The 25,765-nt window shown below is 42.6% G+C and overlaps 1 protein-coding gene and 1 long non-coding RNA gene across 2 annotated transcripts in view; one reads left to right on the plus strand and one right to left on the minus strand.

The window, feature by feature from the left end:
- LOC123832279 overlaps nucleotides 1-22,251 on the plus strand; it is a 28,765-nt gene extending 6,514 nt beyond the window's left edge. Inside the window, exons 3-5 of the long non-coding RNA XR_006788021.1 lie at nucleotides 20,036-20,131; nucleotides 21,537-21,645; nucleotides 21,760-22,251. This is a non-coding gene — a long non-coding RNA (uncharacterized LOC123832279). The remainder of the gene's footprint in view (nucleotides 1-20,035; nucleotides 20,132-21,536; nucleotides 21,646-21,759) is intronic.
- Nucleotides 316-24,937, minus strand: FBXO28 (F-box protein 28). The gene is made up of 5 exons (XM_045859916.1): nucleotides 24,668-24,937; nucleotides 13,639-13,748; nucleotides 10,889-11,027; nucleotides 7,137-7,332; nucleotides 316-4,943 (listed from the first exon to the last, which is right to left on the minus strand). The coding sequence occupies exons 1-5, from the start codon at nucleotides 24,935-24,937 to the stop codon at nucleotides 4,549-4,551; spliced, it is 1,110 nt and encodes a 369-aa protein (XP_045715872.1). The 3' UTR covers nucleotides 316-4,548.
- Between the last annotated feature and the right edge of the window lie 828 nt (nucleotides 24,938-25,765).

The following is a 25,765-nucleotide window of genomic DNA, read 5'->3' on the forward strand; positions in this document are numbered from 1 at the left end:
ATCTAGTTCTGTAGCTCCCAGCTATTTCAGAATCTAGTGTAGTGTAGCAGGCAGTACAGAAGCTTTGGAGGCAGGTAGGTCTGGGTTCAAATCCCACTTAGACATTTACTTGTACAGCATTGTAGACGTGGTGCTTGACCTGAGTTTAACTTCCCTGCACAGAGAAGAACCTGCTTCGTGGGCAGCTGTGCGGACTCAAGTAACATGTGAAGCAGACCCTCCTGCCTCCAGAGGTGGCAGCTGTTCACACGGCATCTGTTCGAAGCAGAGCTCTGTAACCTTTTGTGCACGAAATACAAAGAGAACAGGCAGCGCTGGTAACAACACGTTTATTTCCGTACCCTGCTGTGTGACTGGAAGGTGGTTTTCACTTTCCAGTAACTAAATTAGGTTATAACAATGAAAATTCCAGAAGGTAAACTGGTCATTTATTGTTGCTCTTGAGCATCAGCAAACAGACATGGTACCACATAGAGGAATTTGAAACACTTCTAACTTTTGGTATAGTTCTGAATACGGACCAGTGTACTTTGGCAATGGACCTAATAGATTACCAGTAGGCTTCTAAGTCCCATGATTCTCTTCAGACACAACAGGAAAAATTTGAGTTTACCTTTTGACTTTAGAAATGCAACATTCTTAGGAAGCTGCCAAAGGCCAACATGACTTGAGCCTATCACATTTATCATTATACATATATTGCTATTAAAAATAAAATCGTGGTAGGCAGCAGCCAACTACTTGCTAGTTTCATTTTGTAGATTAGCATCTTTAAAAAATAATTCACTTCAGAATGGCAGGCTATAGAACTTTGTTATTTTTAAGTAGGTTTAACTTACTAACCTTTTGTGGACTAATTCAGAGGGACCCGAATTTAGTCAAAGAACTGCATTGCATATCAAAGTGGGTTTTACTTTAGAAACAGCCATTCCCAAGAGACCACATTCTACAGGACATTGCCTTTCAGAATCCCTTTTATTCCTGGCTTCAAATCTTACTTGCAGCATTTGGTACTTGCAGGCGGTTTGATAAGTGTTAATAAATGGGTACCCATTGCTAAAGCAGGATGTAAGAATGTGCTGATCACCAAGTCTGAGATTTTACTTTAAATTAAAATTCTATACTGTTGGAAATCGACAAGATAGGGAGTTCCTAGTTCCTAGAAAATATTATGGCTAAGGAAATAGAGAACTCAAGAAAGGAATCCACCTCCAAGAAACTAATTCAGTCTAGTAAAATAGAATTAACTGCCCTGTCTTAGGAAAGTTTATTAATAATAAGGAACTGGGAAATCATACATCGTTTCTTTGGAGATTAAAGTGCAGGCTATGAAATGGCATATAAAACAATGCATAAAATAGTGCAATCTTAAGGTGCCGTTGTTTTTATTATACATAGCCTATGTTCATGCCCATTTTCCCTCAAAATCCAGCTGTAGTGACACCTTCTGGCTTACTTATTTAGGCATTACTTATACTCTTTTAACCACCTTTGGGGCTACATAGAATATTTTAACAAGTAGAATGATAGCGTATACATCTTGAACCCACTAAATAGAGATTAAGGCAAGCCCCCATAAAGTTCATTACTCCAAACACCACATTAAAAAGAAGTTGCTTCCAAAACCAGTGGCTTTAGACGCGACAGCAACCCCCAATCATTTTTAAAACGTGACTCTGAATACTTTGTGTTTGCCTATCCATTCCAGGCTCTGTACAGCAGAAGAGGAGCTTGAGAAACAACAGGTTCTAGAACTCGCGTTCTGAAATAATCCTCATTTCAGAATACGTGAGAACCAAGCCAAGTCCACGTAGGAGGTGAGCAGAGGACCCTGGAGGCAGCCTTCTCACACACGCCTTCCACACTGTGTCTGTCTGTAGTGTTGTACCATATCGACTCTTAAGTGGGAACGACCCCATTAACATAGAGAAGTAGCCTCTGAAAAACAGCCAAGGGAGAGGACAGGAAGATTTTTTTGAAATGCTCTTCTAGGACAACACAGTATTAAATAACATTATAGCATTTACGTTACTGACGTACGATCCGGGGCAGGATGGTTTTTCTCAGGAGGCTACTTGACCGTCTTCCTGTAACATGTCAGTTTCAGCTGATCAGAGTAATTTGGGATTTGCTGACCCTTAAATACTGTTATGCCATCCAAAAGCAAGTACAAAAGCTATCAAATCGATCAAGGCAATACCCTAACATGTCTTATCTAGATAGTCTAAGTAAGATTGAAGACTTAAACAACGGAACGGTAGTGTTTTATTCTCCTACTGTCACGGAACGTTCGTGCATGCATGAGCAGTTGCAACTCATTAACCTACGGAGAGGTGATACAAGTGTATGCTGCAGAAATTTGGATTTTGAAAGCAAGATCTACCTTCTAGTAGTATCAAAGTTTATTATGAAAGCCAAATATTCCTGTTAACTAGTGGAAGACTATAGATACATTTAGGGTATCTAGGTAAAGTTTATGAAGAAACCCAGGCAAGTTTAATTCTCTAACAACTATCAAAAAAATCATCTGAGGTTATATCCCTTCAATGCATAAGGATCATACTTCGTAAACCTGTAAACATGTCCTTTGTTACCTAAAAGGTCTTCCTATTACCAGGAAAGCAGACTCTTAAAGGCCCTGAGTATCCAGTGGGCCTGCTCCAAAGTTATGACAGTATGGCTAGATCCTATGGTTACAAAGCGTGAGACCTGCTGAGAAAATGAGTTCCAGACAGGGACTGTTACGGATGACCTTAGCTGACATCTTTTTTGGAAATTGTTTATTTTAAAATTACCTTCCCGACACACCATGAAACACTTGGATGTTATTTTATGGTTTTTCATTGAAAACATACTACATTGTAAATGGAGTTTCAAAGTTAGACATAGAATTGACCAAAATCTAAGGACAATATTATGTGAGGACAATATAAAAATGGGTAAGAAGTTGTTTCATTTGGTGAGGTTAATCTGAAGGATGCAGAACCATGTCATGTTGGACGGGTAAAAAAAGATGATAACCTTGTGCTTTTATTCAACTAAGGTGTTTACCAAAACCTTAGGTTTTGTACAGGTATCAAACTCCCACTTGGAAAGGGACAGTTGTCTACATTACACCTAAATTTATTTTAAATAACTGAGGCCCAAGGCAACAGCTGTTTAAAAGAACAGTCAAATAATAATGACATAATTTAGTACATTAAAATAAAACTAGAACAGTAACAGCTGAACGTCTTGAAAATATACACCTGGGGAAAACAACCACTGTACACAATTTGGAGGTTGTTAGAGTGACCTCTTCGAAGGTTGAACAGTGCAAGACATGCTTTTCCAGTTACAAGCTCAACACAGGAGTGCAAAAATAAAATTAAAGCTTTTGTTTAAAGTTGTAGGAGAAGGAAAGCTTGAAATCAATATTAAAAAGCTTCCCTCGGGTCATCCCCCAGAAAGGAAATGCTCAAAATGCTTTTTTGTAGTACAGTGTTCTTCAGTGAAGTTTTCTTTCAATGGCAAAACTGCATCCCACAGGTCGGGTCCCCTACTGACACCACTGGTCGTCACACTCCGTCAGTGAGCGCACACAGTGGTGCGGGGGGAGAAGTTCTAGTTACCAGAGGTCTGACGTCGACAGAGCCTTGGGACTGGGCGTTCTGCCTGAGCCAGTGTCCCTGAACCCTACAGAGAAGAGAGAAAGCGATGGGCTTTAATACTCTCCCGTTCCTGTAAAACGGAGGACAAATGGACTCACCTCCCCCGCCCCCAGGCCAGCTGTTGTGGTGGAAGATGTTAAGTGCTTAAAGAAACTAAGACGCTGCTCTAAAAAGTGGAGAAGTATAGAGGTTCAAGATCAATACCAGTGCAAGAGCTTTTTAAGTGAATTGCCTAGGCAATGCATGCATCCATTCATGCAAGTGTTGGACACGGCCCCAGAAGAGAACTGAAAACGTGACATAACTGGAGAAATCCCTTGCAGTAGTTTATAAAAATATATAGTCAGCACTGTAGAGGCTCCTTCTACAGTCAACGCTATGGAAGTCCGTTTAGTTACCCATTACTTCAATACCAAAAAGCTTTTACTACTTTTCAGACATTCCAGACAAAGGTCACTTATAACAAAAATCAACTTTTTTTTTAAAACAAGATACTGTCCATTTAAAAAGTAGATCTTTTCTTTCAAGTGAACAGGACATTTCTGTATTAAACTTCTAGTCTGTCAGGACTGGTTTAAGATCCTTAAGTAATGTGCATATATGCAGAAACAAATAAACTTACTTTAAACATGTAATGCACAGAAAAAAGTTAACTCCTCAAAACATGATAGAATAGGTATGGTTAGTACAAATCTATTGCAAAGTAAAAAGATTCTGTGCATCAGTTCAACCAGGAGAAGCGGGGAAAGAATGTCCCAACCATGAGGGTTCAAGTTTAAGGTGTGTTCTGAAAGCCTAGAAGCCTAAGGGACACCATGTCGCTCACAGCATCCTGATATGCATCGCTGCTCAAGCCACTAAGCCCGGTCTTCCTCTGGAGCTAGAAGCACTTGCCAAGTTACTTTCTATTCCGGAGACGTTTAGATTTCCTAAGAGAGTCTATGGCTTCCGCTGCCTTTTTCCGTTTCCGAGGAGACTCTTCGTTCTGCCCAGACCCTGAGGGGCTTCCGACTGCGCTTTCCATTACTTCTCGCAGTTTGCGTTCCAGCTCTGCCAACCGTGCGTTCTGTTCACCTATGATCTGGGTCTGCTCTAGCAGTTTCTGGTCCTGGTCTTGAAGCTGCTTCTGCTGTTCTTGCACTTTGGTGCGGAGCTCAGAAATTTCACGCCTGAGAACAGTCACACCAGCACCATTTGTCTTAACCTGCTGCTGGAGTTTGGTAACCTCCTGTCTGGAAGGGTTTTGCTTGGAGAAGAGCTGCATTGTTGTCAGGGCTGCAGAAGGTCCCGGAACTGTGGAAAATAGTTTCAAGTGGTCAGTCACTTAAAATGTCTCGCTACCAGGCACATTTTATTAGTTAACTCATTTTGAAATGGAATGTCTGGGTAACATCATTTCTGATTATTTCTGATCATTTCTTCTTTGCAATCTATTTGGTCAATTGGATTACTCAGACACTTGGTTTTAACTAAAAATGAGTTTGAATTCTGATTCTCACGTTCACGTGGCAATGTGTGGATTGCCATTAAATGGAGGACATTTAACGGCATAAACATGGATTTAGAATATTATAAGACACTTTTGGACCTAGTAAGAAAACACAAGTAGTAAAATTAGAATATAATGATCTTCTATCTTTTTTCACACAAGCAAACATAAACGCTGGAGTTCGAGCCCTGCCGGGTATGGCTCAGTGGGTTGCACATCGTCCTGCAAACTGAAAGGCTGCAGGTTCGATTCCTAGTCAGGGCACATCTTGGGCTGCAGACTAGGGCCCTCGTTAGGGATGTGCAAGAGGCAAAAGATCAATGTTTCTTTCATACATTGATGTTTCTCTCCCTCTCTTTCTCCCTCCCTTCACCTCTCTCTAAAAATATATAAGAAGTATAGACCTAGCATATTCTTCAGTTCTCTCTGCACTTAGTTACATGCAAAGGCTTGAACTGTAGCTAAACAAAGGAGATGCCATCAAAGAGTGGGTTATATCATTCATGATGATCCCGAAGAATTTCTGACATGGTGTGGGAAGGCTTTGGAACTGTTCTGTTTTAGGAATAATACAATGTAACATGAGCATAAAATCACTGTTTTATACTAATAACCTACTTTTTTTTTAAACCTTATCTCTTGAAGGTTTTCTAAAAGGACCAGATGGACCCATTCATACCCTAAGCCCATCATGCTACTTTCCTCCTTGTACACGTAAATAACCAGAACGTTTTCCTTGCCCATGCATTCTTTCTTCTCTGTTTGTCCAACTGCCACCACTACCTCAGTGCTCAGGCCAATTCTTCCTTCCTGTGAAGTCTTAGCAGACCTGCTAACAATGATCTGATCTTCTTTAAGATTCTGTCTCTGCTACTCACCCAGCATTTAAATACATATGCCTTTAAAATAATTCTCTTGTCTACGATAATTGAACTTTGTTTTCGGTCTGGACCTGTCTTACCTTTTGAAATGTTAAAATCCTTGAAAGCAGACACCATATATTACGCTTCTTTTTAGTCTACACAGGACACACTACAGGGCTGTGTGTGTAACAGGTGCTCAGTGAGTAACAGACATATTAATGCTGAGATGCCACAGGCTTTATTATTACATTACAGAGAGGCACTCAGTTACCCCACTGAATCCTCCAGGGAGCTAAGGAACCTGAACAAAATGTCTTACCAAAGTTTGTTTTTTTCCCCAACTTAAAATATTTGCAAAAGTTGAGGATACTGAATGATTTAATCCTTTAGTAGATAAAGGCACAAGTCTCTAGGCTCCAAAATACTTTTGCAAAATAGCTACCACAGAAGTGGCAGCGTTCACAATAGCCTTATGTACGCTGTGTTTTAAAGTACCAGCTGGGCCCTGGCTGGTGTAGCTCAGTGGATTGAGTATGGGCTGTGAACCAAAGGGTCACCAGTTCGATTCTCAGTCAGGGCACATGCTTGGGCTGCAGGCCAGGTCCCTAGTGCGGGCCACGTAAGAGGCAACCACACATTGATGTTTCTCTGCCTCTCTTTCTCCTTCCCTTCCCCTCTCTCTAAGAGTAAATAAATAAAATCTATATAAAAAAATAAAGTAGCAGCCGGGTACTCTGGGGTCTGAAATAATTAACTGGATATTTCCATGAATAATCTTATCTGATATATTTAATTGTTTTAGGATAATGAATATTAACTAGTCAGCAACCTCAAAAAACATACCTATATATAGCTTTTCCTGCAGCAATTCTACTCTAATGAGTTTAAGTCAATAGTTGTGGATATTTACAAAAATTCAGCCACAACTGTTTTTCAGAGCACAATGTGCTCAGCAGAAATGGATCAGTCACACAAGTTACAGTCTGCGTTCCATTTGTCATTAAAAGCGATGCTGCAGATTCACATTTACAGACACACAAAAGTTCAAGACACGCGACTGAAGGAGGAAAAAAAGCCAGTTATCAAATCTGTGTATGAAGGTTACAAATTGAACGTAGTAAAAATGAGAGGTACCTGGAGGGGAGCCCATGAGTCTTCCAGACACATCTGATCCTGGCAGTTTCCTCTTCAGAATCGGAACGATCTTCTCATCGAAGTACTCCATTGCCATGGAGGAAATGTCCCTCAACTCCTGAAGTACTTCGTGAGCTCGCTGAGGGGCTCTGGTGGAATTGACATATCTCAACACACGATAAATTTCATCAATAACCTAAAATAATGAGCTCTCATTAGCACTTTTGATTCTTTGTTGTTTAAGAAAATAGCTACACAGGGAGAGAAGTGACTGCTTATTTTTGCAGTTCCTATGAAGACCGAAGCGGTGACTTAACTGATGCGCTGGCCACGGACAATATTCCATCAGTAAATGACTCGGCCCTGCTCTAAGACTTCACAGGTTCCACACTCACACTCAGTGAGCCCCAGGTCCTGTGCTGGGCTAAACAGTCAGGGTGAGTGACATACAGATCCTGCCCTGGAGAAGATCAGTGTGACCGGGGAGATGTGTAAACAAGTGACACACGGCGGGACACTGCTAAAGAAACTAGAGGACTAAACTGAGAAATTAACTCCTGTGCGAACAGGGGTGGGGGCATGACCACACCCTCAGCCTACCGGTCCTCCAAACCCACCTCGCTCCAGCCTGAATCTGTCTCCCAGAGCCCCGGAGGCTCAGCCGGACCACGTTCCCTCGCCTGCACTGCCACTCCGCGTTCTGTCCCCTTGAACCCCACTCTCTCGCTGTCACCGAAGAACAGCGAGAGACCCTTCTTCATCTCCTAGTAACGGCAATCGGAACACTCGAGGCGCAGTGCACACGGAGAGGAAACACAACATGGACAATCCTGGACCCTACTTCTCTCGCAGGAATAGTAGCTGAACCTTCTGTGGGTGTTTTCCCTGCAGCTTTGCTCCCTGGGAGGTTATCCCCAGTACTTCCCATGGCCTCGGCGTAGATCTGAAGATAATATTCACAGCTCTGAAGACCTCCAGTCTGGCTGACATCTGTTCCAATGGCCTTTAACCCCCCAAATTGTGGGTTAATCAATGAAACAGTGCTGTCACCAAAATATGTCAAACCACCTCAAATCCTATGCATTCCCTTACTGTATTTATCTAGCCAGTCCCCAATTCTGGAACAATCTTACTGTCTACCTCCTCCATTCCTCTGTTGGCTGAGGACAGAAGCCATGCAATCCTGCAGGACAAACGGTATTGTTTGTCCACAGGTATTTCTACACCTTTCCCATACATGCCACATGCTGAATCCTACTGGGGTTGGAGATGATAAAATACTAGTTATGAAAAACATTTTTAAGTTTTAAAAACATGGTCGAAACCAAATAAGGTGACCAACTGTGACATTCCTACTATACGCAGTTCACCCTAGCATGCTGATGTTTAAACCGACACGGTAATCAGTGACGTGCTAGGAATACCACCTACCGTGTTTTCGGACTATAAGACGCAACCCCCTCCCTGGGAGGAATAATGGTTGTTAATGCTGCTGTTGAGTTCTGTTTACACTTACATTGGTGAAATATTATGTTATTTATTTTATTAAATATTTTACCACATCTTTTGCTTCAAAATTTCCCCCATTTTCCTCCTCTAAAACCTAAAACCTTTTTGGTCCGAAAAATACAGTAAGTCTTTGGACTGCTGTGGGTGAGAATTTCTCTTGTTTACTCTACTATTTAGCAGACAAACTTCCTATTGGAATATTGAACCTCATATAGCATGCGGCAAAAGTAGGTTTACAGTTGTTCATATAGAAAATAATACCATAATTAGCAAATACAAAAATAATCTGTTTTGCATACTCACAACTGTAAATCTACTTTTGCCCCACCCTATATATTCTCAATTTTTTTCTCATCTTTGTCTTTTTTTAATTTTTAAATGTTTTATTTATTTATTTTTAGAGAGAGGAGGAGGGAGGGAGAAAGAGAGAAACATCAACACGTGGTTGCCTCCTGCGTGCCCCATCTCAGGGACCTGGCCCACAACCCAGGTATGTGCCCTGACTGGGAATCGAACTGGCGACCTTTTGGTTTACAGGCTGGCATGCAATCCACTGAGCCACACCAGCCAGGGCTCTCATTTTTGTCTCTTTGTTCAACTTCAGATTTCCTAAACTTTCCTTTCTACTTTTATTTAATTTTTAAAATTTCCTTCCATATTTAAAAAATTAAAGTGCATTAAACATTTTCTGAGCATGTCTTTCTATGGCATGTGTCTAACTATATTTTTTCTTATTTCTCTTAACATATTGGTCACAGTTTCTTTTTAGAGTTTTATATCCTTATATGGTTTCTCAAAGGTGTTTCCCCGTTTGTTTTATTCTGAGTTTCATATTAGTCCGATGATTCACTACCCTATGGAGCCCATAAAAGGCTATCAGAACACCCTAGTTAGTCAAGGTGGCTGTCGGGACAGAGGGAGGGGAGGAGAGAGGAGGAGGGGCCTAAAACTTCAACTAGATTTGGCCTCCTTTGTTTAGACAGTCAAGATCATCATTCCAATCGTGTGACGCTGATGGAAGACAGGCAACCTCTGTAAAGGCCAGACCCTAAATATCGCAGGCTTGCAGGCCATGTGGACTTGGCCCGACAACTCAACTCTTGTTAGTAACAGCTGACTGAGTTGTCCCCAAGGTTGAGAAAACTGTAAGACATTTCTTAAATATTCATATTCTTAACGCTGATATATGCACTAAAAATAAAGCTATATTAGTTCAGTGAACCTCCCAGGATACTTAAGAGACAAGGCCTGCAAGTCAGATCTGGATGAAACCTGGCATTAAGAATCAGAATCAAAGTTTCTGACTGGTCACCCTTCTATAGTAAGTACCCTATGAAAGCATTTATAGCTAGAAAGAGGAAAGTGAGATATACTAAAGACTATTTCAAATAAAACGAAAAGAAACAGAATTACCCGCCAAAGTAAACACTGCAGAAAATTGAAAATGGAGAAAGTACATACAAAATATTGCCAATGTTAATTAGCTATGGAAATAACAAAAAAAGAATATTTAGATCTTATGAGGTGTTAATTAGTTCTAACCATGGTGCTAGTTTGCCAATATCAGCTAAGTAGCAAAATGACCTCTAATTCCATTTTCACCCTTCCATATAAAAGGCTGTGGACATATCTCAGCGGAATTTACACTCAGCTCCAGAAGGAAGACACTACCGGAGGTGCGAGCAGTGCGCTAACCACTGGGGTCTTTAACTGAGTCACAGCGAGTGTGCCGCACACACTTACTTCTGGGTTAAACAGCACTATTACTTGGCTCTGAGTATACTGCTATACAGTAATTCTTTATTCTTGTCAGACCTGGAAGTTTTACAAAGCTGTTTCAAGAAACATTTCTCAAACAAAACAAAACCCAGCCTTGTCCCTCCTCCTCCGCCTCCACCAAATCTCCAAGGCAGGGACAATACCTATCTTGTTCAGCGCTGCTGTACCTCTGGCATCTCAACAAAGGGCAAAGGCTCAATTTTTTTCTTGAATATGGACTCTTAACAAGCTTCTCTAAAGAACAGCAGAGCTCCTACTGTAAGCTTCTTTTAAATTTTAAATAAGAAGGACACATAAATGATTCATATTTCCATTAGTTACTGTACAGAAGCTAAACATCCATCCATAGAAACTCATTCCAGAGAAGTGGGAACAATTCTGACATTCAAAAATCACTTTGCAACTTCACAATAAAGTTTACACAGCCCAGCCCAGCTGGTCTAAGGTAGGCAATTTTCTATTACCTTTCCTGGGATGAAGCAACAGAGATTGGAATCCACGTACTTCATGAAAGTCATGTTTAAAAGTGAAAGCCTGGTTTCAACAGCAGCAAGGATGTCTGCGTGACGAGCTAATGAATGGTTTCTCCTTTCTGACTCTCTCCTATAATTAAAAAAGCAAACTTTAAAGATGTACTGTGGACTAAAATGTTAAGCAATCAAAACGTTTTCATGCAACAGCCCAACATTTACATGTTAATGTAGAAATCTACAACTGGGTCACAATGCAGCTGCAATGACAAATGAGTCACTGTGTCCAGAGAGCTTTGTCAAGGACTAGGACTCACTGACAAAGTATTTGGAAAAAAAGTAAGTTTTCTTTTTTTGCTATATCAAGCCTAATAGCTGTTAGAATCAGAGAAATTAGAAAAATGAAAGCATTACACAACATATAGACAAGAGATTATATATTTTTGCCCATAATATGAGTTCATTTAAACTTTTTTAGGGTTTACTAAGAAATAATTCACATATAATAAAATCCACGTTTAAAGTATACAATTTATACTTTAAATTGTACACTTTACAATTTAGGTAAACTGTATATTAACAATTGTATATTACAAATTGCACACTTTACAACTTAGGTAAATTGTATATTATCAATTGTAAATTGGTTTGGGTATATTCGAGTTGGAGACCCATCACCACCATCAACTTTCAGAGCATTTTCACTACCGAGGAAGGTGGCCGGTAAACGGGACCGGTCACTCCCATTCCTCGGCCCCAGGCAACCACTAATCTCCTTTCCCTGTCCGTGGACTCGCCCACTCTGACAGTTCAGATAACTGGCTTCGGGCAGTTAGGTGGCGTTTCGTGTCTGTCTCCTCTCATCCAGCACACCCTCCGGGGGTGTTCCTACTGCAGCGGGCGTCCGGACTTCACTTTTTATTGCCGACCCACCCTCTATTACAGGTAGCGCCATCACCTTGACTGTCTGTCCATCAGCTGCTGGACTTCTGGGTTGTTTCTACTTTTTGGCTAGTATGAATAATGCTGCCATGAACATTCATGTCCAAGGAGTTGTGTGGATATATTTTAATTTCTCTGGGTTATATACCTAGGAGCACACCTGCTGGGTCAAGTGGTAACACTCAGTTTAACTTTTTGAGGAACAAACTGTTTTCTAAAGTGGCTGCACCGTTTTATAACCCATCAGTAATTTATGTGTGTTCCAACTTGTCCACACACTTCCCAGCCTTTTTTTGTTAGCCGTCCTACTCAGCGTGAGGTGCCGTCTCAGAGCGTGCGTTTGCAATGCCCTGATGACTAAAGGCGCCAAGCATCATCCAGGTGCCCGCTGACGTTTAGTGTATCTCCTTTGGAGACGTGGCCATTAAAACCCCCAGTCCGTTTTTAAATTGGCTTGGCTTTTTATTGTTGAGTTCTAACAGTTCCTCAGTGCAGCCCGGATACAAGTCCCTCTTTATATATATAAGCAGCAAGTACTTCTCTCCTGTTCTGTGGGCTGTCTTCTCATTCTCTTAACATTGTTCTTAGAGGCAAAGAAGTTTTAAATTTCGATAAAATTCAGTTTGCCCACTTTGTCCTTAGCTGCTTGTGCTTTTGGTGTCATATTTGAGAAGCCAGGGCCTAGTTCAAGTTCGTGAAGGTCAGTGCTCTGTTTCGTCTCAGGGTGTTATAGTGTAACACTGACATCTACACTTAGGTCTGCGCGTTATGTTGAGCTAACGTGTGTATGTGGAAGGGGTCCAACTTCACTCTTTCGGTGTAGATACCCAGTCGTCCCAGCATCATTTGTTGAAAACATTTTCTTTCCCCACTGAATTCTGTTGGCATTCTTGTAAAAACCAATTGACTAAAAATGTAAGGGTTTATTTTTGGGACTCTCAGTTCTATTCCACTGATCCGTACGTCTGTCCTTGTGTCAGTGCCACACTGTTTTGATTAGTGTAGCTTTGCAGTAAGTTTTGAAATTGGGAAGTGGTAGTCCTCCATCAACTGTGTTCTTTTTCAAGACTGTTTCTGATTATTCCGAGTCTTTTGTATTTCCACAGAAATGGAAGGATCAGTTTATCAATACCTTCAAAAAAGACAGCTAGGATTTTGATGGGACTGCACTGAATGTCTTCATCAATTCAGGGAGCACTGCCATCTTAACAACAGGAAACCCTCCAACCCACCCATGAGCATGGGACGTCTTCCTGTTTAATTCTTCTTTAGTTTCTTTTATAACATTTTGTAGTTTTGAGTATATATGTCCTGCACTTCTGTTGTATTTATTACCAAGTATTCTGTTGTTTTTGATGCTACTGTAAATGGAACTGTCTTAACTTCATTTTTGGATTGTTTACTGATATATATCCAATTAAACAACTGAGTTTTGTATATTAATCTTGTATCCTACATCCATGCCCAACTTATTTATTAGCTCTAGTAATAATTAGTGTCACATACGTATAAGATCATGTCCTCTGTGAACAGAGAGCCGTTTCATTCTTCCTTTCCCTCTGGATGCCTTGTTTCATTTTCCTGCCTCACTGCCCTGGCTAACACCTCCAGTGAAATGTTGAACAGAAGCGGTGAGAGAGGGCAAACTGTGCTAAAAGGCACTTGCTGTGACCTGGGTACCCGTTACTACAAGAACTTGGGAACCATTTACCAGGTGAACTCTTACTGAGATCTAAAAACAAAATCAAGAACCAGACAAGGCCGCCAGCGGGGACCGACTGCCACGGCCAGCCCTGACCCACCTCGGGAGCTGCGCTTTGACTTGCTTCTGGCACAGGTTATGGTACCGCTCCACCTTCAGAAATCCCTGATTCAACATTCTCTGGCAGACCAAGTCCATTCTTTTACAAACCTGTGGGAGAGAGGAGGAGAAAGAACTTTGGAAAGTCATAATCAAATCAACCACAGTTAACGTAGATCTGTCACTGGACGCCGGAGCTCTCTGCGCCGTGCCGTCCCCCAGCCTGCCGGCCGGACCCTCGAGCCCATGCGGCGGGCGAGCCCTTCACACCCCGCACTTCTTCCAGCACTGCACTAAGAACCACCGTGCGCAGGCAGGGAAAACTCACTCCTTTAGAGGTATTTGTCGGTAGTTTTGAATGCATCCCCGCTATTGTGGCCAGAATCTGTCATCCTGAGGATCAGGAAAACAATGTATTCAAAGGTTTTTAATGGTTCAAAATAAATAAAAATTCTATTAGTCAAAAATATAGAGTCAAACTCAAGTCCACCCTCTCACAAAGTTTATGTGATCTACAACTGGGATGAGAATTCTTACTCATTCCCACCAGTGATTTGGGTTAACTACAGTTGCTCTCTTCTAGATACTGTGATATCCTCCAAAGCATCCTAACGTGTGGCAGAACCTCAACTATTTCGAACCCTTAAGGGATCTGGTGTCCATACGCAGCGAGAGAACAGGACCAGGTGTCAGAACACCTACATGTGAGTCCAGCCTCTGTGCGCGCTCGAGCACGCCGGCTGCCACCCGGAACCCTGGTCAGCCCTCTGTAGAATGTGGATGGTGACTAACTCCGGGTATCATTCAGATTAAATGCAGCAGTTCATGCTAAATCATTTGGTAAACTATAAAGTGTTACATAAAAAATTATGTTAAATAAGTTTTGTTTAACTTAGTACTAATTTAAAAATTTGGCTCCATATACTTAGTTGTTATTATGTTTCTGAGATTTCCCAGCATCCTTCTTATTTTAACAAGACCGAGGACACAGTATCTCTGTGTGTGTGCCTGACCCCTGAGGATTCTGCAGTGACCCCGACAACCAGCCTGAACACGGATTCTCCCTGTTCCCGTGTGAACACTGGAGGTGCAGCAGGCTCAGTTAACTCTGTATCAAGTCAGTTAGGCCGGGGTTGTCTTATGCCTTTTTCCCACCTCTCAAAATACCCAAGCATAAATGTTCGACAAATACTTGTTGAAATGAAATGTTGACAAAACTCTTGATACAAGTTTGCTTTCTCCTGGGACTACAGGGACAAAAAACTCAAAGTGGCTGACACTAATGAAAGCCTTATTACTCTAATATTAAATATTAGATACTTCCTGAATCAGGTATTAAAGAAAACAGTTCTTTTCAATAATATCAAAGTATATTACAACAGTACATTTTAAATACTGATACTAAGAGTAATTCTAATAAATATTTTAAAATATGGTAAAATCCATTTGTAACTAAACAAAATTAGTTATCAACATTTGCTCAGTGTCTATGGAAAAAATAACAAAACTAATATAAACTTTCTAAGGAAAAATAATGCTTTTCTTTTTTTTTCTAAAAGATTTTATTTATTTCTTTTAAGAGAGGGAAGGGAGGGAGAAAGAGAGAGCAGAACATCAATGTGCGGTTGCTGGGGGCCATGGCCTGCAACCCAGGCATGTGCCCTGATTGGGAATTGAACCTCGGATGCTTTGGTTCACAGCCCGTGCTCAATCCACTGAGCTATGCCAGCCAGGGCGCTTTTCTAAAATAAAATATCAGCAGGTTACATTTTTGCAAATCTCTCTGATGCATGGCTTACTAGAAGGGGAGCCCTCCTACCTGCTTCTGCACTCAATCCTCTGAGGCTGTCTTACCTTAGAACATTCCGAACAGCACACACACGCACACACACACTGCGTCACGTCAGTGCCCAGAATACAGACAGCACCATGAGTCACAGAGGACGAGGGCTCCACTGCACACTCGAGAAAGGATGAGTGAACAGCGCAAACAATGTCTTACCACCGCAGTGGAAACATTCTACATTTTACAGACTCCCACAAGGGCCCTGGGAGTCCCTCCCTCTGGGACCCCTACCCACACTCTGAGAACCAGTGCCCCAACCCCAAATGACACACTGCCGCAAACGCCAGTACTGACATTAAGTGAGGAGAGAAGCAGCTGGGTTATTGGAGAAAGGAAGAGAGAGAGAGAGAGAGAGAGAGAGAGAGAGAGAGAGAGAGAGAGAGAGAGAGAGAGAGAGAGAGAGAGAGAGAGAGAGAGTGTGTGTGTGTGTGTGTGTGTGAGGAGGGGAAACAGAGCAGGCCGAACTCCCCCTTTTCACAGTGGAAAGTCAGCAAATAATATCAAAGAAAAGGAAAACCACCCTCAGACTTGCAAGGGGTGCTTCTGGGGAATAAGACCTGGGGGCTGTGAAAACCACCCGACCCGAGGCACCTTCGAACACGGTCCCCTAGAGAAACCCTTCTTGTCTTCACGGACTCTGCAGCATCTTTGACAATTCTGAGATGCAGTGACCCAAATAATTTTTAAGGAGCAATAAATTTACAAAGAAAAATTAAGACCAGTAATAATAATTTCTAAGATTCTAAGTTATGTTATACCAGCTTTTTGCTGCACTCAATCTAGTTAATACTAAGATTCAGATGATCTTTCACTAATCTAGAAACTCAACTGAATGCCTGAGTCCTGACCGGTGTGAGTGCACAAGTACTACTGGGCGGTGAGAATGTGCATAAATAAGCAGGTCAAGTCCACCGAGAAAGACTCCATGATACCAGACCAGAATTAGCCTCCGAAGGGAGGGACGGCAGGGGTGCAGAGTCAGAGGTGGTGGCACACGCAAGGGCACAGGGCCTGGGAAGAATAAACCACCTGTGGGCAAACTGCTTCTGACGACAGATATACAGGCAAAGCTGAGACGAATAAAATCTCCCGTGGTTTGAGCAGGGAAATCAGAGAGTAATGGAGAAAGAACTGTAAGAAGATCACCCATTTTTGAAAATCTTGCATTGGTACAAATTGATAATTTTCTGTAAGCAACTGTAATATTAGGACTAAAGATGTGGCTCCGGAAATTTCAGTTGAGACAGCTGAAATCACTGTGGATGAACCCCCAAATGAAGAAATATAAGAAAATAAAGGCTTATAAATGGAGCCTCAACAGACATTTATAGTTAAAAACTGATAAAAGACCAGAAAATAAGGAGGCACAAAGACAAATAGTATCAAAAAGCCAAAGTCAAAAAAATTCAAGCATTAAGTCAACGTTGTAGGAAAACAGCAGCGTTTCAGGTGGTACCACTCTGCCTTTCGCAGCTGTTCCATACGCACTGACCGACCACAGCACAGAGATCTCGGCTCGACAGACCAGGGGCTCTTCGCTCGGGGTCAGGAAGCAGCGCGGAGCCTTGGATAACAAAGAGACTGCTTTTCCCCCGATTAGCTGGATGGTAACTGCTGACAATGTCTCCTGCCTTGCAATACAAAAGTATCTCACTTCAAGTCTAGCTCTAGATTTATAGGCGTTTTAATAATTTCCCAAGACTAAGGGGAAAGAAGTTTTTATTTCCCTGGTTATTAAAACAAAACAAAATTCTAGTAATTTGGCAGTTTACCCAGGAGAGCAGAACAGAACTCCGGAGTCTAACCTACGAGCATCGTGACGACTGTGCCAGAAACTGCCGGTGCGCTCACACTCACTGCAGACACGAAGGGCACTCGGGATGAACCGGTCTGCAGTGCAGACAGACAGCTCGGCCTGCTGCCCGCTGCTCTCGTGTGAGGTTAGCTGTGGATCTTCTTGGTTAATCACCGGTATGTCAGTATGTAAAGTGCCGCCTTTATTCTTTTCACCATGTTCTAACTTAAGTGGTGAGTAGTGAAAAATTTGCTTCCCTTGCATTTAGAAATCTTTTACGATTTCTTGTGCCACCCTGGCCCCTTTGGACAGTGCGAGGTGCACACACCGGTTTCCCCGCAGAGCTCGTCTCCGACTCTGCGGTGCACTACATCCTGCTGTAACACTTGGTGTCGGGACGGTCTCGCGGGGTAACCGGCAGCACCACTTTTTCGGGTGTCTTGGCTGCCTTGAAATGCAGGGTGGAGCAAACGTGGGTTTGCTGTTGTGAGTACACAAAACAGTTTATTCTTTTTTTTTTAAGTTTTATATATTCATTTTTAGAGAGAGGGGAAGGGAGGAAGGAAGAGAAACACTGATCTCACATGCACCCCAACCAGGGACTGAACCGCACAGTCCAGGCATGGGCCCTAACTGGGGATCAGACTGACGACCTTTCACTTTGCTAGACAATGCCTGACTCATCCACACCGGTCAGGGCACAGTTATTCTTATATTGTTATTTAATTATTCTTCTTTTCCCTTCACACAACTGTAAGCCTACTTCTGCTCCACCCTGTATAGAGACTTCACGGAACCACATTCCCTCATTTAGGGCTCTACAGCTCTCAAACGAGGTTGACACTCGCCATCGTCCTCCAGGTAATCCAGAAGCCAGCATCAAAGATTAGGCTGCTTGTTAATTATTCCTGAACTGAAAGGGACTTAGACACCAGAGTGTATCCTTTCCTTTTTGGTGAGAAAATGGAGACCTTAAGAAGTCATTTGTCCAATGTCATCCAGTTGCTCACTGGCAAAGTGAAATTAGGGAGCCAGGTCTTCACAGGACAAGTGTGGGGGGTGTCGGGGATGAGGGCAGTGGGAAACGGCGGGGGATAAAGCGGGGAACAGTGGTGACAAAGGAGATTTGATTTGGGGTGCTGAACACACAACAATGTGCAGATGATGTATGGTGGAACTGGTCACCTGGAACCTGTATAATTGTTAACCAGTGCCACCCCAATAAATTCAATATAAAAGAAAAGCAAGCACATAAATAAATAAAATCCAGGTCTTCTAATTAGTGTCTTTTTCAATTTAGTGATCTGCAAGCACTAATAATCTGCTGCTACAGAAACTGCTGGCAGTCTACCAGAAGGATTCCTTGAAGCAGTATGGGATTTTAAAGACATTAATGGGGTTTCACCAACTACCGGGTTAGCAAGATGTAGCTAGACCAAAGTCTTCCTGTAATTCTTTCAAAGTTCAAAAACCAGAAGTGAATCATGAGGAAGAAGCCAGACAAATCTGCACTGCAGAACTCTTTACAAGCCATCTGGCCTGGATTCTTTAAAAAAAAAAAAAAAAAAAAAATCCCATGAAAGAATGAAAAAAGTGGGGTAATGTTCTAGATTAAAGAAACTACTGTTTTATTAGAGTCGAAACCCTTACTACCCCCACAAAGCTATAATGGGTACTCTGGGGACAATTGAGACATACGAATATACACTGTCACGTTAAATTCTTTGGAAGTGATGATGTTGTGATTATGTAAGAAAAGTACGTAAGCAAAATGGTTCAGTAAAATAATTAAATGTGTGTGAGATACACATGCATGTTCAGAGGGAGAGAATGAGCATGCAAATGAAGGGGATAAAGCAAAGGTGGAAAAAAGTTAATGATGAGTGCTTCATTATCAATGGGGTAAAATCATTTAAAAAATGAACACTGAGTCCTGGCTGGTGTGGCTCGGCAGACTGAGTGCCGGCCTGCAAACCGAAAGGTCGCCAGTTCCATTCCCAGTCAGGGCACACGCCTGGGCTTTGAGCCGGGTCCCAGGTTAAGGGCATGTGGGATGTGTCTCTCCCTCACTTTGTCTCCCTTTCCTTCTCTCTAAAAATAAATAAATAAAATCTTTTAAAAAATGTAAATGCAACTTGCTACCTCTTTCATAAGAATACTCAATCTTTAATAAAATAATGTATTTGCCTGGTTTGGATCGTCTGAGATATAATATTATATAGAGAGAGATTATTATCTGCAAGTAGAGGTCAAACAAATTTTAAATTCCCTAGTATCCTCCTAGATATTCAATTGGAAAGAAAACAAACTTATTTTAGTGTTAAGTCTGAGCAAAACAATGAGGAAGAAAAGCCTGTTCCCAGGATTTCCAGAAAGCATCCTGAAAGTCGAACAGAGAGGCCCTTCTGATTATTCTCAGTCTTGTTTCTCTGTACCATCATTTTTGTTAATATAGGAACCAAGTGTTGATTATAATGAAGGAACCTTGAAGTACTATTGTAAATGGCTGTTCTTACTAGCTTCAGATCACCTTATCAACTTTTATTCTCATTAAGAGTACTTTTTTCAGTCACTCAGTTTCTTAAAATGTTCCTGTAAAATGTTAAAGATTTTCTGGGTAAACTGAATAGTTTACATTTAAAAAATTTTCTGATGTCCTCCTTTGGAGGTAAATGTTAAGCAACTGCTTTTTCAGCATGATTACAGTTTATAAGGAAACCCTTATTTACAGTGACGTATTTTCTGTTGTTTGCTCAGAGCAGGGAAACGCTTTAGGAATGATTCATGGACACCGTGTCACAGACCGTCTATGGACGTCGGGATCCGTGATAAAAGGATGCGTGCAGCTTACACGTAAGGGAAACGGGCCCTGCCAGGGACCATCCTAGTCTGCGTGCACAGAAATGATGGGATGGGAATTTAAGAATACCACCTGAGTCAAGTTCAGAGCAGAACCACAGGCAGCTCTGCTGGGGTCCCAACACTTGAAGGTACAGATGTTTTCTAGGAGAGGGAAGCAAAGGAGAGGCTGCAGGCAGGAGGAAAAGCACCTGCATGGGCAGACCTACTATGTGTGGGGAACAACAGCTTGATGTTTGTTTCAATCACCCTCTTTTTAAGTGCAAGATACTGGAAGTAGGTGACTGGGAGAAACCTCTGTCAAAGGTTATCTTTTGCTCCTAGTCTCAAAAATCATGAAACTGGATTTATATGCCCAGCCACCCTTTTAAGACAGTACCTCCTTCAACAGTGGAAGAACCCACACCTCACAGTTTACCAGGATATACAGGAGATAATGATGGTGATAAGACAGAATCTGTGTTTTCCTTTTTAACACCCCTACTCAATTCCCCCACCGAAAGCTGTCAACCCTGGAGGGGTTGTTCTCAAAAAACAGTTTCTTAAATTTGGCAAGTCTGTGAAATAAAAAAGGTAGAAAGTGTGTGTGGGGGTGGCCGGGAGAGGTCATCTGATCACTGCTCTAGGACATCTACAACTTCACACGTCCAAAATCAGCCTCATTGTAACCCAAGTCACCCTTCCGCAGCTACTTCATGAGGTTATCCGTCCTTTTAGTGTGCTCTGAGCGCACTGTTCCTCCACCTGGGAGGAAGCCTCTGCTGCCCACCCCCACGACCTCACGTCCCGCACGCCCTGTGCTCGCCCGTGCCGTGCTGCAGCCTCGTCCTTGCGGGCTGACCCCTTCACTCTGAGGCCAGAGTCTGTAGGAAGAGTGAACTGTCCCCCAAGTGTTACAGTTTCTTACTTAAGTACCTGTTAACAAAATCAATGACCTGATGAGATGAAGAAAAACAAAAACAAAAACCCAAAACGCAGCCATAGGGACGGTGTGTTTTCTGGAAGACAGCGGGAGAGAGCGGTGGTTCTCCAAGTGTGGCCTAGGGCCCCCGCGTCCCCAAACCCTCTCCCGGGTCTTCGAAGGCAGCCATTCCCATAGCCTGACACGTCCTTTGCCACTTCCACTCTCAATTCTCACAGCATATAGTGGAGTTTCCCAGAGGCAACACGACATCTAATGACACTGCTCTGCGAGTTAATATACTGTGTATTTTTATGCTTTCTAGAACTTTCCAAGGTAAGCTCTTAGGGTCCTCAGTAACTTTTAAGAATATAACGGTATCTCCAGACAAAAAAGCTGAGAACTACTGGCACAGAGCAAGAGCTATGAGGAAGACAGCATGCCCAGTTTAAAAAAAAAGTTAACAGTTTCTCATTTTTCTTTCCCGTTTCCTACCAGTGAACCCTCTATACCCGAAACTTTGTAGCACTGGAGGAAAAGATGCCGTGAGGAGGAGCGGATTTAACTAGCTAGAGAGCGCCTGAGAAACAGCGTGGGACAAAAGCAGGTAGTATTTGTATTTTGTTACCAACGGGAAAATTTTATTCCAGATAATAACCAAGACTTACAGATTTAACCTGTAGTCAAATGTATGTCCTGAACATACATTTCCACCGAATAGGACTCCACTGAATTTACAGGAGCGCCTCTTGAACCACAAAGAAAAGCATCTGATGGGATCTCCCTAAAACATCTCTCAGAAAGCCTGCCAAATGCCTTTCCCAGTGCGTGACAACACTGTGCTTCGCATCCACGCCGCACTTTCAAGGTCGGCTTCCATCTGCTCCCCAACCAGGGAGTTCTCTGACCTTTGCTTCTTGTTTCAAAAACTCTCCTACCTGCCCGGAGGGCCTGGGTGACAGTCTGATGATGCATCAGCTCAAATTTGTCTAATTTACTGGAAAACAACTCAAAGTACAGGTTTTGGCCTCACAAAAGTTGTGTTCAACCAAATAATTTTAAATGCATTAGAGGGATTAAATATTTAAAGGACGATTTCCGTGTAACCAGGATTTCTAAACTCCGGGTACATTTTTAGAACAAGTGGATGGCAGAAAAAAAAAAAAACCCCAAAAACCAAAAAACAAAAAATAAACAAACAAAAAAAGATTTAGTAAAGCATTTGGGCAGTCCCTTGGAAATAACTGGACTGGAGAGTCAAATTTCAATTATTCATGGTGATAAGAAGCAAAGCCTATCATCAATGTAAGTGCACAAATAACTGGAAAATGTTACTGTAGCAGTTTCAACATAGAGCAAATCTTTTAAAGAAAATACAGAGTAATAAGTACATGGACTGTGTACCTGTTACCTGATTCAGGTGCTAACATAATTATGATTGAGGTCCCCAAAAGGCAAGCAAACTGGGAAAGAAGAAAAACTAATATCTGAACCATACATAAAACAGCTCATCAGCCCAAGTAGTTGACATTTAGCTTATGAAACTAATTCTGTTCTTAATTAACATCACCTTCTTCCAAGCATACCCAAACTTAATTCCCCTAAAAAATACCATAGAAGTAACTATGTCATTTACACACTTCATAGCAGCACACACACTAAACTTCCTTGATTTTTTCTGGCAAACAATTCTTCAGGTATAAATGGCCACTTAAGTAGAAAAGGCATGTCAAGTCCTGCCTCCAGATTGTCAATTTCATATAAAGAGCATAATTAAATTAATGCTGACATCTAGTGGTGAGAACATCTTTCTTTTCTGATGTTAACCTGAATTGTTCCCTATGACACCAAACCAAAGAATCTAAAACCAAAGACACCTTCATACCCCAACAACAGATTATCCATTTAATCTAAGAATATCCATCACCCAGGAATAAGTTCCCCTTTGCAAAAGCTGATTAAAAAACATTTCTGAGCTGTAAAACTGGCTGCAGAATCTTCGGGGAGGCACGGTTTGTAAGGGGTCCTTATGAAACATCTTTGTTTGAAACTAGATTTGTGTCCTTAGAAGGCTAGAATAGATGATTGCTTAAATTTAAGAATGCAACTCAGTATTTCACTTAAAAGAAGTGTCACTTAATAAATTGTGGGATGTGTTTTAACTCTGTCCCCTGGGATGGGCTGGTTCCCCCTCCTTTAGAAATGTTTTTAATTTTTTAAAAAGTAGAACAACTAACAAAAGAACAAAAACCCCACAGTTTTCCTCAATAGTTATAAAACAGAACTGTGACCATTCCACGCTTTACAAAGCCATTGTCTGGCTGAAAGGCTCCATTCAATCAAATGCTATGCTCAGTTTCCATATACCACGAACGTATAGCATGCATCTTGATCAAACACCATCCTTTATACATATTTGAAGAAATATTTAAGATTCTACATGAAATTCTAAAGATGACATGTTTTAAAAATTCAGGGACAATTTTGAAATATCACTTTTTAACTGGAGAATTTTCCATTCTGCAGACTGGAATGGTTAAATTGCTGTGTTGACTAGAAAAAAAAATTGGTCATGAAGTATTATTAATAAGCTTTCTTAAAAAAATAAGCATGATTTCCTTTAAAAAATGCAATTGCAATGCATTTCAAATCTAAACTATGACATATTGATCAGTAAGAAAATGCTATACACAGCACATTCAGAAATATGTCTTTGTCCTCTTAAAAACAATCCGACCACAGATTTAGCATCTACAAAGACTCGGTTTGCAATCACTTCAAAATGTCCACCTCCTCAATCTCCTTGCCACTTCAAGGTAAATTCACCGAAAGTAAGCAAAATATGACTAAGACATTCATCAAATCTTCCGTCAAACCTCTGGAGTGAAATAAAACCCCAATGGCAAATGCATTATTTTTATGAATCATGGGCTGAACAAACTACTGTGATTTTAAGGTATAAAACCTCTCCTAAAGCGGGCGGGTAGGCGCAAATCACCAGTTAGGGACTGAACTGGAAGAGAAAAAGCCCCGGTCAAGGGGCAAGTTGCTTCACTTGGGTGGGCACGTCAGGGGCGAGGCCACGCCAGCTGGGAATGTCTCGGGCTGCCCTTCACTGGTCAGTTACAGGTGCCGGGGTTCTCGCTCCCCGGACCGGCTCGAGGCTCGGGGACAACCCACCAACCCTACTTTATCCTCAACAAGGAAACTTGGGTGGTTGGGGGAACAATACGTCCTTCTTGCCGACAAACCAAACCTGGCTGGGACTGTGGGATCATCCTGCCTCCTCGGAGTGCTGTCCCCGGCCCGGGCCGGGGTCTGGAAGGCTCTGTACAAAAGGCAGTCGAGCCCACTCGTGTGCTCACGCTCAGGCCCGGCAGAGCTGGGAACCCCGCTCCAGGCGGGGGTGGGGTGGGGCACCGAGCACCCCAAGGCGAAGTCGCCCCCAGCCCCGAAGCGAGGGCGGCGTCGGGACAAACCCCGCTGACAGACACCCAGGGAGACTTTGGGGCGGGAGGGCCGAGCTCCGGCACGCTGGGCTCGTGGGGGTTTCCCTCCCCGGGGAACACGCTCCCCTCTCCGTCCCTCGGCCCGGGGGAGAGGGCGGCGGGGGTCCCGCGGGGCCTCACCAGGCGGAGCTGACTAATTTCGTCGTAGGACATAAAGCTGAGGATGTTCTCGATGGCTACGATGGGCAGCGCCACCAGCGTGTTGTTTTGAGGCAGCTGGTCCTGAGCCAGCGCTGGGGCTGGGGGCGCCTGGGACCCCGGCTGTGGGGGCGGGGGCGGGGGCGGTGGGGGCAGTCGCTGGGTAGAGCCGATGGCCGAAGAGGAACTGCTGTCGCCGTGGCCGCCGCCGCCTCCTTCTTCAGCCATCCGCTCCTCCGACGCCGCCGCCATCTTGGGGGTTTAATTCCTTCCCCCCACTGCAAGGGGATCAGGGACACTTCCTGTGCGTCACTTCCTCCTCTTGAGCCGCTAGGGCGGGGACTCCTGGACGAGGGGGCGGAGCCTATGGGTGACCCGGTGAGAGAGAGCTCGCATCGGTTTTTTTCCAATTGGCGATGAGGGAGGGTCTGTAAACTCCTGGAAAGGTGATGTCTTATCTAAGAGTGGAGCTGACTTGAGGGGAGGGGTACCCTGTCTATTAAAATTGACTTCCCCAGTGCAGTTTTCTTACAGAGCTTCTTGAAGTAGGATGATAAAAATAATGTTGCCTAATAAATGTAGACAGGGCGATGTATTCAGAATATCATCATTTTTCAAAAATCATACCAATACTTGATATAGGTAAATAAAAAGGAATGAAGTATTAATTAAAGCTACCATATGGATGAAGCTTGAAAATGCGTTAAATGAAAGAAGCCAGACAGACAGGGCTACATGTTGTCTGATTCCGTGGATACGAAATGTCCGAAATGGCCAAATCCAAAGAGAGAGGAAGTGGATTAGTGGTGTCCAGAGCCTAAAGGGAGCAGAGGAAAGGGAAATGCTTGCTGAGGGGCCCAAGGTCTCTTTCTGCGGCAGTGCGGATGTTTTGGAGCTAGATCGCGGTGACGGTTGCGCAACCTGCGAGTGTACTAAAAGCCACTGGGTCGTGCGCTTTAAAGTAATACATTTTATATGTGAGTAATAGCTCAATAAAAATTTTGATTTAGTAAGAATCATCGAAAGGCACTAAAACTAAAAAAATAAAGCTGTGATGATGTGAAATGTAATATTTACGTA

This window comes from Phyllostomus hastatus, unplaced genomic scaffold, assembly GCF_019186645.2.
Source record: "Phyllostomus hastatus isolate PE091 unplaced genomic scaffold, TTU_PhHast_1.1 phas_contig_148, whole genome shotgun sequence".
NCBI classification, from domain to species: domain Eukaryota; kingdom Metazoa; phylum Chordata; class Mammalia; order Chiroptera; family Phyllostomidae; genus Phyllostomus; species Phyllostomus hastatus.

What these genes read in the sequence shown, in the direction of transcription:
- FBXO28 (XM_045859916.1), bottom strand. Translation starts at nt 24,937, where the DNA reads ATGGCGGCGGCGTCGGAGGAGCGGATGGCTGAAGAAGGAGGCGGCGGC. An exon ending in GTCAAAGCGCAGCTCCCGAG is followed by an intron (nt 11,028 to 13,638) that starts GTGGGTCAGGGC and finishes TTTTAATTATAG; the next exon opens with GAGAGAGTCAGAAAGGAGAA. An exon ending in GTTGCTTCATCCCAGGAAAG is followed by an intron (nt 7,333 to 10,888) that starts GTAATAGAAAAT and finishes TCATTATTTTAG; the next exon opens with GTTATTGATGAAATTTATCG.